The 19,263-nt window shown below is 41.3% G+C and overlaps 1 protein-coding gene across 3 annotated transcripts in view; it reads right to left on the bottom strand.

Moving 5' to 3' along the window:
• The window catches only part of spock1 (SPARC (osteonectin), cwcv and kazal like domains proteoglycan 1), a 109,504-nt gene that overhangs the window by 36,689 nt on the left and 53,552 nt on the right, over window positions 1-19,263 (bottom strand). For all 3 annotated transcript variants that reach the window (XM_038700097.1, XM_038700095.1, XM_038700096.1), the window contains one exon: window positions 8,224-8,304. In XM_038700097.1, coding sequence (XP_038556025.1) covers window positions 8,224-8,304 — 81 coding nt within the window. The remainder of the gene's footprint in view (window positions 1-8,223; window positions 8,305-19,263) is intronic.

Below are 19,263 nucleotides of genomic sequence, written 5' to 3' on the forward strand. Positions count from 1 at the left end.
AACATGGGCAAATCATATTGTGAATGTAACTGAGGAATGGAGAAGATAAACAGGCTGTTTCAGTTTGAATGTCAGAGAACCCACAGTGGCTTATGGGAGAAAAATATCTGGAGAGAGAGAGAGGCTATTGACTATCGCTTACAAACTGAATATTCATCACTGTCACACAACCATTATACACACACAACAACACATGCACACTAACACTTTATTGTGAAAAGCCCTGAAAGAGCATGTTTTGGGAAGCTGTTGCTGGCAGCGAAGCATTTTAATAGAAATGCTATGAAAGCAAATAATCTTAAATAGTCTTTGAAGCCAGCTTCAAAGCAAAGGAGCAAAGATGCATTTAAGGACAACATGCACAAACAAGTGAACATTAATTTCAGGTGAACTAATTGTCACAGTCTGAACAAAGTTATACATATCCTGTTCTGCTTTAAGTATGTTTACAATTCAAATCATCATCATGGAGAACTGAGAGAGCAGAAATAAAATAGAATATGCATGAAATTGGTATGATTGGAGGGAACACGCACACACTGCAAGAAACACACACAATGGCAGATATAAATACTGGTATCTCTAACTGCATCCACCCTCAAAAACTGGAAGAAATACTCAAGTTTAAGAATCCACATTTTAACAAGACTAAAGGTGTGTTCAGACACAAAACAAAGCTAATTTTCACCATGCATCATTCGCGCACTTAAGACTGACAGAGCCACGGTGCAAGCATGACTGAAAAACAAATACAACACATTTATATGTTCTTTGAGATATTTATATGATCTTGAGGTCACTCTAATGTGTACTACATTGACTGCAAAATATTACATGTGTCTAATATTTTAAAGTAGAATCAATAGCCGGACCGGATTACTAAGGCATTGTCTAGGAACGGAACGTGCAATGTCACTGCCCTTTGTTGTACTGTGTTTATTAACTTTGAGCAGCATGTGTGGAAGCCATCACAGGACCAACTACTCCCGAGCAGGACTTTCAGAGGCAGTCACTACATGCTGGGGGACATGCATATCTGTCTGTGCACCAGTCGTTAGATCACTGCCCCTGCCTCTGTTCGTCTCCTCTGGACTTAGCCCGTCTGATCAGTGTTATGGCTTTACAAGACAAATTTACTATTTCTGAAAGCTGCCTTTGTAGCGTTGTACTAGAAAGAAGAATGAATCCTCCAACAAACAACAAAACAAACTGAGGTGTCTAATTGTTCTGTTGCAGTTGATTTCACGAAATGTGCAACCCAACCCAGGCCCAGACACTTTATTTAAATTAAACCCCTGCCAATTTTCAATCTAGGGCCAGTCTAGGTTTTATTTACTTCAATGTTCGCAGTTCTCTGAGATGGATATGATTTGTATTTGGGCACACTCAACTGATGCTGATGTAATTTTCTTATCAGAGACTTGGCTATGCAAATCTGTTCTTAATAAGGATATCAGCATTGATGGTTATAATGTATATAGGAAAGATTGACCCAGAAGGGGCGGGGGTGTCACAGGATTAAAAGTAAGTTTCATGTGCTTCTCTCTAAATCAGTGAGTAAGCAATTTGAATTTTTAGCTCTTGATCTCGAGGTCTCTGGGACTCTCCATATTACTGTTGTTGATTTCTATAGGACACCTTCAGCTGTCAGTGATGCTCTGCCTTCTTTAATGCAGCTTTTATCAGGACTGAATTTCAGATCTAAATTGGAACTGGTTACAACCAATATCTGATGATTTTAAAGCATACTGTGACTCGCTAAATCTCTTTCAGCTTGTCAACAGTCCCACGAGACCTAATCTGAAATGTCCAGAAAAATCATCTCTGATCTTATCCTAACCAATGTTCCCTATAAATACTGAGCAGCTTCTGTATTTGCAAACAACATTAGTGACCACTGTGTTATAGCCACAGTCAAAAATACAAAAATTCCCAAAACCAAGCCATGCATTATTATTAAGCATGACATGAAACATTTTACGGAACGGAAGAGTTTTTTCATGACCAGTTCTATTTTGATAGGGATAAAATGTATCTTATTGCTGATGTTGAAAATGCCTGGAAATGTTTTTAAGATGATTTTAAAGAAGTTGTTGACAAGCATTCTCCCCTCATAAAGTATAGATTAAAATACTGAAACAATGCATGGTTTACTTCAGATTTAGCCAACTCACTTAACGAGCGCAATAAGGCCTGGGCAAAAGCCAGGAAAACAGGCCTGGATTCTGACTGACTGCTTTTCAGGAGAATGCGAAATCTGTGCATAATCGCTATTAGAAAAGCAAAAGCAGACCACTTTCTCATAGAAACTACACAAATCTACACAATCCCCTTCAAACTTTGGAAGATGATTAAATACTTGGCTGGAAATAAAACTGGCGTCGAGCTGCCACCATGCATTCTTAAGGACTCACATAAAATATCTGAGAAGGCTGAAATGCTTGGCTGTTTTAACGAGCATTTTATTGCCTCTGGTTCCTTGTTTGACTCCCTCAACATTTTACATCAAAATCACCCTAAAGGTCGTATTCATGGTCATATTAGACTGAGTAATTCCTTTAGTTTTATTCCATTTACAGTCTCAGAGGTGCATGAAGCCCTTAAACCTTTAGACATTAGAAAATTGGCTGTTCCTGATAACTTGGAGCCTTATTTTCTAAAGTTGGCATTTGATTTTATTGTACCACCTTTGACTTATCTTTTTAATCTGTCCCTGGACACAAATTAAATTCCACTTATATGAAAGCTGCATTTGTTCTTCCCCTGTTAAAAGGGGGAGACCCAACAGATTTAAACAATTACAGACCCATCTCGAAACTGTCCATCCTGGCTAAGGTTATGGAAACTCTGGTGAACGAACAACTGAAAGAGTTTCTAACTACTAAATATATATTTTTAGGTTTTCTGAAAAAACACAACACAACTAGAGCAGACCTAAAAGTAGTAAATGATTTTATTGATTCTTTACAACAACACAACATTGTGCAGCTCTCTCCATTGATCTATTTAAGGCCTTTGATACAGTGGATCACACAATATTAAAAGACTTTTCAATGTCGGATTGTCAGAACAAACCGTCTGCTGACTTGGAAACTACTGGTTCTATCAAGTAGATCTCAGTGCATGCAGGTAGATGGTCTCACTTCTAGCCCTTTTAGTGTTCCCAAGGGTGTGCCCCAGGGGTCAGTGCTGGGACCACTTCAATTTATATTATATATCATATTCTTGAGCAAAATGTCTCCAACGCAAATTTCCATTTCTATGCTGATGATACTGTGATATACTGCTCTGTATCTACACCAAACCAGGCTCTTTGTCAGCTAAAATTTGCTTTTAATACTGTACAATGTACCTTGTTTGACTTAAAACTTGTTTTGATTGATGACAAAACAAAACTTATGTTGTTTTCCAGTGTCACTAGTAATAAAAATAAATAAATAAATTAGAATCAAACTCATTGACTAATTACAGCAACTCTATTTTTGGATACTAGCAGGGTTAGAAGTGAATGGTTTGCATTTTACACTTGTACAATGTGGTCTGTTTTCTTTAGCTTAAAAAACAAAAAACAAAACAAAAGATCCCCAAGGATCTTGAATGACCACATGAGTTTGTGTCAGTTTGACCTTCTGTCAAATTCAGGAGAGGTCTTGACTACTTACAGCCTGATTCTTTGGCTCATTGACACACTGTGATCTCGCCCTCATTTTCCTCCGTTGTCAGACGCACGCACGCGCACGCACACTCGCACGCTTACACACACACACACACACACACACACACACACACACACACACACACACACAGATGACAGGTCTGGAATTTTGCCTCACCTTCAGTGTCAGGGATAATTAAATGTTTTTGCACTGTCCTAGACTGAGGCCTTCATTAATCTGAAGCTGATGTGTGTGCGTGTGTGTGTGAGTGCATGCATGTGTGTCTTTGTGTGTAAGCATTAATGAGTAAGAGGATATAAGAGCCCTTTATCTCCTCTACCTCCATTATTATCCACTCATATTCACAATTTTATTGTTGTTACTCAAAAACGGACACAAACAACTGTACTGGATATGAGACACCAAAGTTCTGTGTGTCCATCAGATCATCCTTTTACCTAAAACATTTTTTAAAGTGAAAAAAAGGTGACAAACCAGACTCAAAACCCCTTTTCAGTGCAATATAATATACATAACTATGTTTTCAGTGGTGTATAAAAACCCTACATAACAAACCTTTATGTTTTTATTACCTTAGAATGAGCCATTTCTATCTACATACACCACGGATCTCCTCACATGGAAGTCGCCATGTTGCACTGCCAAGTTTCTACAGTAGCCCAAATGGATAAACTGCTCTACAAAGCACGTTTCGTTACTATGTTGCATGAGTATGAAGAAGAAGAAGAAGAAGTTAGTTTTGCGTTGTTCAAATCACGTTTGTTCATTTGACCTACTCATGTATAGGACTCAGGAGGAATGAGTAGTTTGGGGGAGTAATTAATTTTCACGCATGCGTGAATCTTGGACTCGAACGTTCACTTGTCACATGGCAGCTGCATGGGCTCTGTCAGCACAGGAAACAGAAATTATTAGTTCACGAATCTCAACTGTGGGTGTCTAGGTTTGAGTTGTTCGTTTGTCATGTGACAGCTCAGCTACTGTGGAGCAGACATGAACTATTCGTTTTACCACTCACATAGGTCCTCAGAGTCTTTTGTTCATTTGGCAGCCTGAGTTACTGCCAGCACCGGAGAATGAGAGGCAAGCCGGTTGTCAGGTAACAGTCACTGGACTGACATTATATAACTATTTTGTTATAAGTATGTGACATTTAATAAAAAATAACGTATTATAGCGCAGTGATGTTGTGCTATAGTTTTAACACAGCCGTACTGTAACTTTTGTCCTGCTAGTGTTTACAGTTAACACCTGATGAGAGTTGCTCTGGGTCCGCTCCACTTCTGTGCCCTGACAGGGTTCTACCGGGAGCCGAATTACCTCCGAGGTAGTCTCCTCTCCAAAACAAATGGACCCGGTAATTAAAACATTGATACACAACAACATAGCAATGTTAGCCCTGTGGTGTGTTTACAGCTAACAGCTGATCCAGGACCGGCAGAGAACGCAACGTAACTTTTACTTTTTATTTATAACAGAGCCATGCTGTTGTTTCACAGCTCTTGACTGGTGAACAACCTGGCAGTGTTTGAGAGTGATGTGCTTATGTTTATGTCTCTCTGTCTGCATAATCCAGACCTGATGTGGCCGATTCTGCATCCAGACCTGCCAAACTGCTTTGTTTATATTATGTGTTTATTTCTTTGTTTCTCTCTCTGTGCTGGAGTACTTTTAAGAACTTGGTGGCTTTATCCAGATTATTATTATTTTTTAAATAATTTATTAAAGTTTTTTATTCATATAGTGTGCCAAGCATATTACTTCAAAATATTCCCAGCTCTGAAATCTGATGTTAATATATAGATGTTATTCATGGATAGTTAGGCTACTGTATGAATGAGCACTAGATAGTAATTATAATTATATATATACACATTTATATGGCTGGGGGCGGCGCGGTGGTGCAGTGGTTAGCAGCGTCGCAAACCCTGGTTGCCCCGGCCTTTCTGTGTGGAGTATGCATGTTCTCCCCGGTCTGTGTGGTTTCTCTCCGGGTGCTCTGGTTTCTTCCCACCGTCCAAAGACATGTGGACTAGGTTGATTGGTGACCCTAAAATTGTCCTTAGGTGTGATTGGCTCCAGCCCCCCGCGACCCTGTACGCGGGATAAGCGGTTGACAATGGATGGATTTATATGGCTTGTCTAGTTATATACTCAAGAAAGATTGTGAAAATGGACAGATTTAGTAGTAGCGATTGAATATTGACAACATATTTTGGTGGTTTTTACATGTGGGGCTTTATAGAACGATGATAGAAAATGATCAAGAGGTGGATTTGTGCATTATACTTTGTCAAATAAAGCAAGCCAGGTAGCCTTCCATGTTTGAGAACTGTGCTGTTTTTAAAATTTATTTATTGCACACTAGAGTGCTGCAGCGCCGCAATAACCACCCTAGTTCAAATGAACAAAATGAACAAAATGACTTAAAAAAAGATTAGTTCATTTTAATGAACGAGATTTGAAGATTTGAGTCTGTCAAAAGATTCAAACTTGCCATCATTAGAAGTAGTAGTAGTAGTAGTAGTAGTAGTAGTAGTCGTGGTCTGGTGTATTAGAAGAAGAGAGATGAAATTTGGACAAATGGAGGACCACATGTATTATTTAGCACGAGAGCCGACAGAGCGTTTTGGCCACCGTAGTTTCTCCAACGCGCTTGCAAAGTGAGGCATGAGCGGTCAGTGAGCATTTGGTTGCAATTCGCAACCCTCACCACTAGATGCCACTAAATCTTAGACACTGAACATTTAAAAAGCAAATGATAATGGTTTGTTTGCCTATATAGCACATGTGGGGCAATACCAGGCACTTCCATTTCACAACTGAATGTTCACTGTTTTTATCATCATCTTTTTAATGTAAATCTTTGAATTCCAGCTTTCTACGGGAACAAAACATTCCCTCAAAACTGACAGAGACATAGCTCTAGAGTGTTATAAGTGACACAGGTTTTTACTCAGAGCTGATCAGGATGACATAAAAAACTATATAGCCAAACCTTCACCACAAAGCCCATCCTCTGCAGTGAACTGACTCAAGCACATGAAGATGTACTGAGACAGCAAAGCTATTTATTCAGGCTTAATCTCACAGCAGCACAATATGGCTGCGGCTGTTTTTGTTGTTTATCTAGGCTTTGATACTCAGGATTATGTATGTTACCATGCAGCTAATCTTCTATTGAATTAGATCAAAACATGTGTAATTGGTTTTGTAATTACCAAACGAACAGAACACAATGTGCGCATCAGTCACATTTTAAATTGCATTTGATTCACCAATTGGTTCCCCATTTAGTTTTCCATTTGCCAACTCTGTAATCATTTAAGCAACACTCTGGAGCCTTGTTGTTGCATGCCATGTGGTGTATCGAGAATGGTCATTGGCAGTCACTTCAACTTGTTTGTACACCAGACGTGCAAGCTCCTGAAAAAATTAACTTAATTCTGCGGTCTCCTTAAGTTTAAGTGTGCCATGTCGATTACTTCAGGTTAGTAGACATAAAAGCAAGGTAAATTAGCCTTGTGTTTTTCACTACAATCCCCCACAATTAATTAATCAATTTTACATTACCAATTGACTATAACTTATCTATTTTGATGAATTATCTCTGTGTAAATGATCTTATAATATTAGTTTATTAATTCCTCTTTTTACAGTATTATCAAATTAAATTGCAGTCATTGAACTGCTTCTTTAACTAAGAAGTAAATAAGGAAGTCCCATATCAGCTCATTTTTGGGTGCATGTTGGCCTAAGCTATAACTTCTAGTCACTAAAAACATCCTAACACTGATGAAAATGATGCATTTTAAACATCTATTAATCACGCATAGTTCTAAAATATTTTTTTTCAGATAATGATTAAATCTTATGCCTCTGCATTTCAGTAAATCAAGTTAAATGCTGAAAAAATTTGATGCAAAAATAAAAGCATGTAGAGATAATCAAAAACTGACCAAAAGCAAATTAATTGAATAAATGTTCCATATACTGCAGAATTCAGTTTCTTTGGTTACTGAGAGGAAGCAATTTAAATGTCTCTGATGTTACCTTTTGTAATCTCAAACAAATAGCATTACAGAGGATTTCAGCTCATTATACCCACGTTAGAGTGTTAAACTCTGAAAAGCTGCAAGAACTGATGGGTTTGCTACTGTGTTCTGAAAAGAGAAATCTTTACTTCATATAGCTGCCCACTTGCTAAATCTCCAATTACAGTTTTCATATTATGTCATGTTTCATGCACCAACAGACCATGATGTTAGTACTGAAGCTAACCCGGGAAATAGCTTCATGTTAATGAAGGGGCTAGCTTTATTCTTATTATGAATTAGACAAATAAATCAGCACTTAAGTTCACAGCCCATTCAGCTAACAGCACATACGGCATATTAAAGCCAAATCAGATTAGCCAACTCAGCTAACAGCAAAAACAAGATGATTGCCGTATCAGCTCATTTTTGGGTGCATGTTGGCCTAAGCTATAACTTCCAGTCACTAAAAACATCCTAACACTGATGAAAATGATGCTTCCCGAACTCACCATCCTGTACTGTCTTCTTGACTGAGCCTGAGTGAACTTTTGTTCCTGGGTCTCCATGTCTGCCAGGTTCGGCCTCTCGCTCTAAAAGTGAGAAAAACAAAACAGATTTGAATTAGTTCATACATGTTTAAAGTAGTAGTTGTGACATATGCTTATGTGTGTTAGAATAGAACAGGAGTATTCAATTAGAATTCAAAGAGGTCCAGTTACAGAAAATTTCCCGAAGCAAAGGTCTGGAACATCAAAACGACTAACTTGGTTATCATTCAGTACCATAACGTATAGTTGTATCAACATATGTTTTTAGTCAACAACTGACTGTCAAATCAAATAATAGTCAGTTTTCACATAAAACTGGAGGGATAATAAATAATAACTACTCTAATAATAAATTCTAAATTTAAGTAAACTAAACTAAAGTGCCTAATTTTTAGAAAAATGAATTAAGTGTAGCTTGAAGTGATGAAGTGTATTCTTAACCAATTTTATAATAAACACTCAACACATCATAACAAATGAACAGCTGGAATGCCTCCTCTTCTCTTTCATTCCCTCTTACAGAGCTACCACTCCTACTTTCTCTTGTTCAGTGAGAAACGTGAGCTCTAGTTTGTCCTGCCAGCTAGCATTGGAGTTCTATGAGATATTCTGGGTTTGAACTGCCCGTGGGAGGAATGTCTCTTTTCCCTTTCCTCTCCTCAATTCGTGTGCGTTTCCAAAACGTCTCTGGTGAATCTCGCGGACTCGAGCGTCACATGAGACGATTGGAGCACATGCGATTGGTCTGTGAGTTTCCTGGGCTGCTAAACCAGTACAGTAAATGCTATAAAAAGCTGCGCAGGTTATTTGTTAACCCTCTCCTCAGTTCGTGTGCGTTTCCAAAACGTCTCTGGTGAATCTCGCGGACTCGAGCGTCACATGAGACGATTGGAGCACATGCGATTGGTCTGTGAGTTTCCTGGGCTGCTAAACCAGTACAGTAAATGCTATAAAAAGCTGCGTGGATTAAAATAGCCTTTTAGTGACCTCTGGAATAGAAGATCAATGCCACTGTTCTGGACAAGGAGTCAATTAGCCTAGCTTAGCATGAAGACTGGAAGGAAGGGGAAACTACTACCCTGGTTCTGTCCAAAGTTCAAATAAACACCTATCAGCACCTTCAAAGCTAAGCTATCACCCCTGGTTTCAGCTCCTTTCTGTGCAGGCATGTGATGTGTATCAATATTCTCATCTTGAAAAGTAATATGAATCTACTAAAATGTTGAGGTATTCTTTTAAATATTCAATACATAGATTATAACATTTGCTTTCAGTGCTCCAATTTCACAAATTAAAACAAGTGTGTTATGAAACAATGCTTTTAATCTCCTGAAAAAACATTCTGAAATCCCAAGCCAGGCTCGGTGGTGCTGCAAAGTTACACAAACATAATTTTTCTTGTCTGAAAGCAATAATCATCACAGCATCATTACCAAACACACAAACAAGTAGACTCAGCCACGGGAAAGCAAAGTAATGCACCTATCCATCTAGATACAAAAACACTCATCCATCCTCCCTCTTACACACACACTGCGGTACAACATCCCATATGGAAGCAGGCCAGTGGCGGCAGAGCCTCAGGGAGGGAGCAGAGCAGCCAAACACTGAGGTACAGGAAGTTTGTCATGGCTGTCTGTAGACTGTGACATTAACACCGTGAGATGATTAACTCCTGAACTCATCCATCTCTTGTATTTATTAGCAAGCAAGGCTTTTGAGGATAGACTGACCATGGACTGCATATAATGACTAGGAAAAGCTGTTGGCATGTGTATATACTTGTACTCCCTACATAGTGAGGACCAGAACAAGATTTTAACCAACAGAGTGAGGACATTTTTTGGAAAGAAGACTTTCTTGGCCGGTCTTCACAACTTCACAGGGCTGTTTGAAGGTTAAGACTTGGTTTGAAGGGTTAGGGTAGAATTAGGTTTAGGTTAGGGGTAGTGTAATGGTTAGGGTCGGCATTTTAGTTGTAACTGTTAAGGTTTATGTAAGGGTCCAGGAAACGCATTATGTCACTGAGGGTCCTCACAACTATAGAAGTGTGTGTGTGTGTGTGTGTGTGTGTGTGTGTGTGTGTGTGCGGCAAAAAGTTAGTACAACTTTGTTTTTTGTCAATATGCTCTCTATTCATTATTCTTCCACTCCTCTTTGCCAGTCCCTTGTTCTCCTCATTATTGGATGACTTTCTTATCTGAGTTATCCTCTCTGCAAGCAATCTCTCTCAAGTGCTCTCTGTAGGCCTTGTGTCTGTATATCTTTGTATCTCCCTCTGCCTCTCTCCCTCGAGACTCTCTGATGCCACTGTCACTTTCACATACTGGCATTTAGCCTGAGGGCTCCTGCTATGATCGCTAGCAACGGCTTTCTGCTCACATCCTCTAAAGTTTATTTATCCTAATTTACGATGAGAACTGGAGGCTCTATATTGGCTATGGGGCACAAAGGGCAGAATCAAAAGACACGCACAAACACACACACATTCAATCTGCCGTCTATGTGATCTACTGTTGTGTGTATCTCCCCTTGAAAACAGCCTGTTCAGCACAGTTCAAACACTGCAGTCCATTGATTCACAGCTTCATTTTGCTTTGAGTTCATTGTTGGTTTTGGCTCTGTCTTTCTAAACTGGACGTGCAGGGCAGTAACAATTCACTCTACTCACTGTGGCGACGTCTGCCAACATTTACCCTTTCTTAATCACCATTTCTCTTTGTTTCATTAGTTGCTCAGTGTTTCTCCTTCCATACCATTTCTTCTTTTCCATCCTAAACAGAAATTTAACTGCTTTGCTGATATGATTGGTTTAATCTGTTCATTAAATTAACAATACCCTTGGTGTGCCTGTGTGTATTTCCTTCCTCTGCGTCTCAGCAGGCTCCAGGTATCATTGATTACCACCTGTGTGTGTGTTTGTGTGTGTGTGACTGATTAATTTACTGCATCCGTCTGAAATCACTGTAGCATGTATGTGTGCGTTTCAGCTGATAGTCCCATTTATGTGCTAAGACTCAACACTACAAATGCTCACCCCTCTGAAATAGCGAGATAAGAGCTGAGCCGAGGGTCATGGATATTGATCACTTTTTATGATGTGGCCAACAAGCCATTAAAATCAGAGCAGTATACAATGTTTAAAGAACGCCTGGAGAGCGAGCGACAAGCCCTAAGCACATTACACTGAAATGAGATATTTGTTCTTGCTCTAGCTCACACTTTATTTAATACACAGACCTGAGATGCTCACCGTTGTTTGTTGTCCTATCTGTCTCTTTTCTTATCAGTTTCTCTCTTTCAGATTCTTTTAGCTCTTCCAGGTGCAGATCAAAGATGGTTATATGAGAATGTATTAAGAAGCAGTGACAGAGTTAGGGGAGATTCAAGATGGGCCGATGAGAAATGGAAGTAGACAGACAGCATATCTTGAGAGAGACAGAGGCTTAGTGAGTTGGAGAAATAGCTGATGAAATATATAACAATGACGAACTCTCTGCTGGGAAAACACAATGTCACGTCTAATCAGGCTGATTGGCAATTTGGAAGCTCCCGATTTTTGAGGCTTTGTTTGTGGCTGCTATGCCAAACCAGAGCGCATCACAAATGACTTCTGTTTATGCTGCCAAAACGGTTCCCATAGAAACCACTTATTCACTATGTAATCTAATTAGGCAACTGGACAGGAGTAGTAAATACCGGAAAATTTAAATTGTGAAACTTAACTTGTATTGTCTTTTCTCTGTCAGTATTGAGTCCTCTTGTTGTGTCTTGGTGCCAGATTGACTCTCCTGTGCTCCTCTGGACTGGCTGTGATAATGGGGCACTGGCTGCCATTTGTAATCTTCCCTTTGACGCGGCTCTCTGGATAATGCATTGCAATCACAGCCTCACAAATCTGTTGGGCCCATACACAAGGACCCAGAATGAAACAGCCAGAGAACTGATTCTAACATTGGTCTTGCTGACAGTACAACTGTTATCTGCAGCCAAGGACCCTTTCTCCCTGCTTGTCTCTACGTCTCCCTGCTCGGGCTTAAAGGCCTTTTCTGGGCAAATCTCCAACCTTTACAGATGGGACCAAGCAGAAAATAATGCAAATGTAGAAAAATTGTAGTAAAATTTAGAGTTTGACACTGGATGAAGGCTGAGCTGACCTGTTTGCATGGTTCTTATCATGTTGCCACTCAGTTAAAATATGTAAGACAGTATGGCCATAAAGTCAAGAATAGACTTAAGCTTGTGTGAACAAGTGTATGAGATTGTTTGACAGAAGGTATTTCTGCTTCCTTGTAATTGGAAAAAGTAAAAGTAAATGTCAGGACATAGCTTATATTTTAATGACTACAAGGCAGTCGCTCTCACTGCAGATTGGTGCAGTCAGTCACAGGTGAGTGGAGAGCGTAACCAAAAATGTGTGTGTGTATGTGTGTGTGAGTTCACTTTGTGTATTGTATGCAAAAAACTAGGCTAACCTGGGTGTGCGTGCTCATATTCCTCTGCTTGGCTAATTAAATTAAAATCACTTATATATTACTCTCTTTATGAGGCTCAACTTGGAAATAGTAGTTTGACAAAATGAACACAAGGTCCTCTTACTAGCTTTTACAGGAGATTCCAACTACATCTCACAATCTTTGTTAGCTCATCAGAGTTGGATCATGGGAAGGCAACTGAGCAAATCTGCTGATAAAGATGGTGCGATGCAGTTGAAAGGTCCAGAAAAAGCAAGCAAGTGGACCTTGTGTTTAGATATCATTGTTTATCCATTTTTTTCTGTTTTTATCAGCCAACAACACTCTTTCCAAGCCTTTGACCACCATGGGTTAAACGCCACAGCTCGACAAAAGAAGTGAGTCCATGGGTGAGTCGAGGCAGAATGGTTAGTTCAGACATGAGAGGATGTTGGAATGATGATATTAGAAAAGCTTGTTGAATTTCATTGATGTGAACAAAACCAAGTTACAATGATTTAAGTACCCACTGTATGGTGCTGGTAAAATTTCATGGGAGCTGTCGTATGTTCAAAAAATAATCGTTATGTAACTTTGTTCAAATCACGGAGGTTTACCTTTCTAATAGCAAGAGCTATAGTGGATACCAATTTGTCTTAGAATATGGAAAGTAAAACCCAGAAACACGCATCATCTTTTCAGAAAGGCCGATGAAAGAAATGCAGAATGAGAGATTGCATTGAGTTACAGAAGCTGGTGAAAGTGACTTCTCACTCATTGGTCCTGGGTCAGCTTTGGGCAGTGTGTTGGCGCACCATGAACATATGAAGTCCTGATCTGAGTATAACAGATTTCTGTTTAATCACACCCACAGGGTGAGCTGGGCTGCCCGGGACACAGGCCAGTTTCACCCACCCACACACACACCTACCTCCTTACAAAGCTATAGAATTCAGCAGAACATGCACAGAGGCCTAACAGGTTAACCATCCATGACTGGCAAATAGACAGGCCAATGAGCTGTCACCATGGTAACAAGTTCATTGCGAACGATTCTCCAATCTGTCCTCATGCATGATGGAGACAAGACGGGTTATGACATTCAATTGCAATGTGTAATTTCTGTTTAATTTAATCACTGTTCCCCTATCCTTTAATATCACACTCTGTGCATTTTGACCAAAGTAGCAACGATTGAAATACAAATTAATATTTGCATTTCTCCTCTCACTGGAGAGTACTGTTTCTTGATGAGTTTTTCTACTACAGAGTTCCTGCTGGGCAAAAGAAGCTGATGAAAGCAAAGAGAGAACAGAAAAGACTACAATTACACAGGGGGATGTGACAATAATAACCAAACCTCTTAAATATTAATCAAATATGTATGAAAACGACCAACAACAAATTCTCACAGGCTTTCGTCTGTGTTTTTATGTCACTGTGGTGTGTTGATTCACATTCAGCAATTGTTCATCATTATGTAATTTCATCAGATGAACTCAATACAGAAACAATAGAAAACTCTGGAGAAACAGTGCACAGAAAGAGGTGTTTGAAGTGAAGAGGTGGTGAGAGATATATGGCCTGGAAGTACAGTATGAAGAAGATACAAGTGAAACTGGTGAGAGAAAAAGAGGGTAATGTTTAAAGAAAAGGCAGAAAGGAGAGCGAGAAAACAGTGACTGCAGTGAGGGGGACACATAGAGCAGGGTTGCGGGGTACACTGTATTGCTGCATGAATATATTTTGCGGGAAGCAGCACTTTATATAGGATTCTGTTGGTTTAGTAAATTGGCTGCCAGCAAAAATTGACACAAAACTTCACCTCCACAGGATGTTAAGTGTGTGACTTATGCAAAAAATTTGCATATATATGTTTTTAATGCTCAAAATATTATCCCATGCTGGCGCCATACACGTCACATAAACAGTGAACATATGGAGACATCAAAAGCAAGTGTTTTATACCATATATTTTAACAAAACAAAATATATCCACATACTGTATGTTGGAGTGAAAGCCATTCTACTAATACTATACTATTTTAAAGCATTAACAGACCATTATAAAGCATTATGACTATTTGAGTCAGACAATTATTCATCCTGCTCTGTTGGTATTTAAAATGCATTTACAGTATCACCTACATCATATGAACAGCTTCTACAGCAGTGTTTGTGGTGGTAGAGCTTCTTAGAGAGAAAAAGCCTTCATAAGTATGACCAAATTATAGCCATTTTCCAAGCTAAAACAGCCATAGTTCATCATCCCAAAGCAATTATCAAAACTACTGTCAAATGCAAATGACAGAACTTCAATTGGAGTGAAATAACAATAAAGTACAATATTCCACAAAATCACAACAGGGTGGTGATGGCGCAATGGATAAGACACGCGCCTTTGGTGTGAGAGACCAGGGTTCAATTCCCTACTGTGACCCATCTACCAATGTGTCGTGCGACCTCTGACATGTATAGCAATTTAAGTCGCTTTGGATAAAAGTATCAGCTAAATGTAAATATGCAGAAGCCCAATGTACAATAAACCTCTAATGTTGTCTCAAGAAAGCCATTCATGCCAGCAAAACACACAAAAATCACACTAGCTACAAATAAAATGAGTTAAAATGTTGCAAGAAAGTTTAGTTTGGCCTGCTGTCACCAAACAGATACAGAAAAACGGAGTCACACAGAAACCACAACTAAATCAACAGCACAATCCTGACATGTGGATAATATCAGTATACTGATGAGCTGGAACATATGTTCATTTCAGTGAGGCAAAGCAGCCAACTGGCCATACAGACTGTAACTTGTTCGGAAGTTTTCTCAGTGGGATTAGTTTGGAATCAAATACATGTTTACACAGCTCCACAATAAGCTACACATCAACTGCTGGACCTCATTACGCCACAAGAAGTCTAGAAAACAGATTCACCAGTGGTGGATTTGATCGTTTGCTGCTCAGTATCACCAACAAATCATTTGTGATCCCATTGATTTCAGTGGTTAGATGCTGTGGAGGGACACATTCATCGGCAAGTGATTAATCAGGGGACTGGATCTCCCCCCATCAACCTTCCTGCTGCTGATTATTCTCCAAGGGCAACCAGTGATTCATTAGTCAAACTGAGATCAGCAGGTGGTGACTGATGCCACTATACTTGCGGCTGTACTGACCCCCAACCAAGTGCTGATGTCATTCACTCTGTATGCACACTTTATTTTCTTTGTTTTACAGTTTCCTCAAATTCTCTCTTCATTTTTAATTCACTATTATTTCTTCCTATCTACAATTTTCAGTGATTCTAATCCATTAAATGTGATCTTCAGAGAGAACAATGTCTCTTTGGCCACCCGTTCCTTTGCTACAGCACAGGAAGATAGTGTCAAAACAAATCAGTATTGTAGCTTTGATAAGGAAAGGGATTCAGGCGTTTTCCATATCATGCCCCGCATTGGATGACTCATATCTGACGCCTGTCATGCTGACACTGAATGGAGTCAAAAGGTGAACAGTTATGAGTGTGGTGGTGCCTGTAGTACCAGTTGGGTGAAAATGGGACCCGCTAGAAGCAATTCAGACACATGAAAACAGCAAATGTTCCCAAAGCAGGCCAGATTTATTCACTGTGTAATTGTTTTGCTGTCCATTACTCCCAGGTGTGTTGTTTGTGTAGGAGTAACTGCAATGTGCATGGTGCATAGTGACGTTAGCAGCTCTGCAGCACGGGAGCAGTCATATTGCAGCAGCAGTGCATTGCTGCAGCAGAACAAGCAAGGGAAAAAAGAAGATTGGGAAAAATGTTTTTATGCACTCCCATAACAAGTCTAATTGGCACTGAATGTCTCTATAGAGAAGTGCACAGCTGTCGCATTCTCAAGACGACGAAGTCACCTCACTATGTCCTGTCAAAATGTTGCAGTGACTCCCATGCATGGAGAGTGCCATGTGATGTGGGCAGTTTAAGAACAGAGACATTTTAGAAAAGGAAAGGGCATTCAGGAGGAGCTTTTTCTAACATTTGAACACCTGCGATTCTGGGGGTCTCTTGCTGTCTGGCAGCACGGGTGCTGCTCAGCAGGGTGTCTTCATCCATGTCAGTCTTCATAGATGAGTCTCTCACTGGATTGGGAGGGACCTGCCAGGGGAGTGCAGTGAGTGTTGTGGCTCCCTGAGGAGAGCCGAGGGGGCCACACACCACATGTCCACAATCCACTCCAGGTTGTGTTTCTAGTGTGGTGGTGCGTTTCCTCCAGCGCGTACATCAACAGACAGGGCGAAGTCCAATCCACGGCTCTGTTGGCGCTGGCAGGGAACCTATAGACATGGGCATCAGAACACCTGCTGTCTCTGAAAGCCCTTCACGTCCCAGGCTTGGAGAACGGCGGTGGCTGACCTCATGTCGAGGGCTGGCCCCCAACCGAGCAGGTGGAGACTGTACAACAATGTGGTTCAGCAGATCTGAGCTGCTTCGGGAGAGCGGAGATAGATCTGTTTGCCAACACCCATTGCCCGCTGTGGTTCTCAATTCAGCCACAGGACAGCCCACCTTGGGGATGGACGTGTTAAACACGCACCATTGCCAGAAGGGCTGCTGTATGCGTTCACCCCCACCCCATCTCATCCTCCAGTTAGGTGAGGCGGGAACGGTTGTTCGTCATTCTGGTAGAAGTGACGCAGCCTACAGTGACAGAGCCCTGGCCTGTACATATGGTCTTGGGGGCTCTGTCACAAGGGTGAGGCTTCATATGCACAATGCTGGTGTTGGACCAGGCTCTCCAGGTTTTGCTTCTAAAATTGTGGAGAGGCAGACTCAGGCTGGTCTATCCACTGAGGTCGCACAGACCATCCAAGCGGCGGGCAGTCTACACCACGTCTTGCTGTAAAGCTAAGTGGTTGGGCTTTCAGCGTTCATGCATTGACAGGGAGACGGATCTGCCTACCTGTTCGGTGGGATCTGTTTTCTCTTTCCTGCAAGGTCTGATGGAGTAGGGGCTTTTGTGCTGCTCCATCTCTCCTGTCACAGGGGGTTTGGTGACAGAACAGTCTTCACCCACGTGATACGCTTTCTACAGGGTGTGAGAAGACAGCGACCAGTGTCGTGTCTCTCGGCGCCTCAGTAGGACTTGCTGCTTGTGTTGGTGGCTCTAATATCTGCAACTTATGAGCCCCTGGAGCAGTCCCCATTGAAAATGCTATCTCTTGAACAACGCTGCGCCTTGCTCTCACCTCTGCTAAGAAGGTGAGTGAGCTGTGTGCCTGTCGGTTCACCCCAGCTGCATGCTGGTTCTTGGTATCCACAGTGCAGCTGGATTGAGACAACACACCTCCTTTGTTCTTAAGAATATAAGGAGCATGTTCAGGTCCAAGACAATAAATCTGGATGCTTTCTACCCCCCTACCCCACTTAAGGGGTGCAGGGAGGTGAGAGTGCATCTGTTGTGTCCATGTGTGCTAGGCTAACGTCCTATGTAGAGCACACAGCTCCCATTCGATGCACTGGTCAGCTGTTCGACTATTTCAGTGATAGTGCAGTCAGTAAAACTCTGTCCAAGAAGAGCCTGGCCAGCTGGCTCTGTGAGTTACTCTCCCAAGCCTGTACACGGGCGGGAACAGACCCACCCTTAGCGGTGCGTGCACATTCCACTCGGAAGTGTCTACGACCCTTTTTCAGCGGGGTGTGTGTCGAAGAGATCTGCACAATGGCATCTTGGCCCTTACTGTGCCAGTTTGTGCGTTTCTATCTCTTGGATATGTCGGGCTCCTTCTCGGGATCCAGCTTGCAAGTGCGACCTAGGATCGGAAAGGTGAGGATCTGGTGACTACTTGGTGTAGAGGGGGAACATACACTGGCAGTGCCTGACGTTTCAGTGAGAAGTCAGGGCAGTGCAGGCGTTAATGGTCAGGCCAAACCCCTATCGGTCCAGCGACCTTCTCAGGGGTGTCCCACCATTCTATCACTAGGTGATGTGGTGGTCGGGGCTTTGTGTGGTGGACTTTGGCTTGTCGTGGCTAGGGCGGACAGTCATCGGGCTCCACCCACTGTACCCATAGAGTCCAGCAGAGTCTACCGATGAGCCCTGCCGCTCTGACGGCGTCTGCTGAAGAGGCGGTCAAGTGCTGCAGTAGGGACACTGCTATTTATACGTCACGCACGTAACGGTAGCGACGTCCTATTGGTCGGCTACGTGCACGATAAAATTTCAGTGGGTAAGTGCGAGTGTGTGGTTGGAGGAGGTAGTACCCATAGAGTCCAGTAGAGGGCTCCACCTGTGCTTATAGAACTAGGGTTACCATATCGTAGCCTTCGTTTCTACTGTGAGCTTTACTGTCTCCTGCCACAATTAAAGGAAAACTGTAGTTAATTGCATCCTCTCCTTTTTGTCACTATGGCCATCAGTTCTATTGGTTACAGTAACATTGTACTCACCAAAGTAATGAAATCTCTTGCTAAAATATACTGTAGGTCCAACTGGTCAACAGAAATGAGTGGTCAGAAGAGCATGTAGGTTGAAAACACATCCCATGTTAGTAAACTTCAAG

The sequence above is a fragment of the Micropterus salmoides genome, unplaced genomic scaffold (genome assembly GCF_014851395.1).
Source record: "Micropterus salmoides isolate LMB-PRFRI ecotype aquatic unplaced genomic scaffold, ASM1485139v1 Ms_hic_scaffold_5, whole genome shotgun sequence".
NCBI classification, from domain to species: domain Eukaryota; kingdom Metazoa; phylum Chordata; class Actinopteri; order Centrarchiformes; family Centrarchidae; genus Micropterus; species Micropterus salmoides.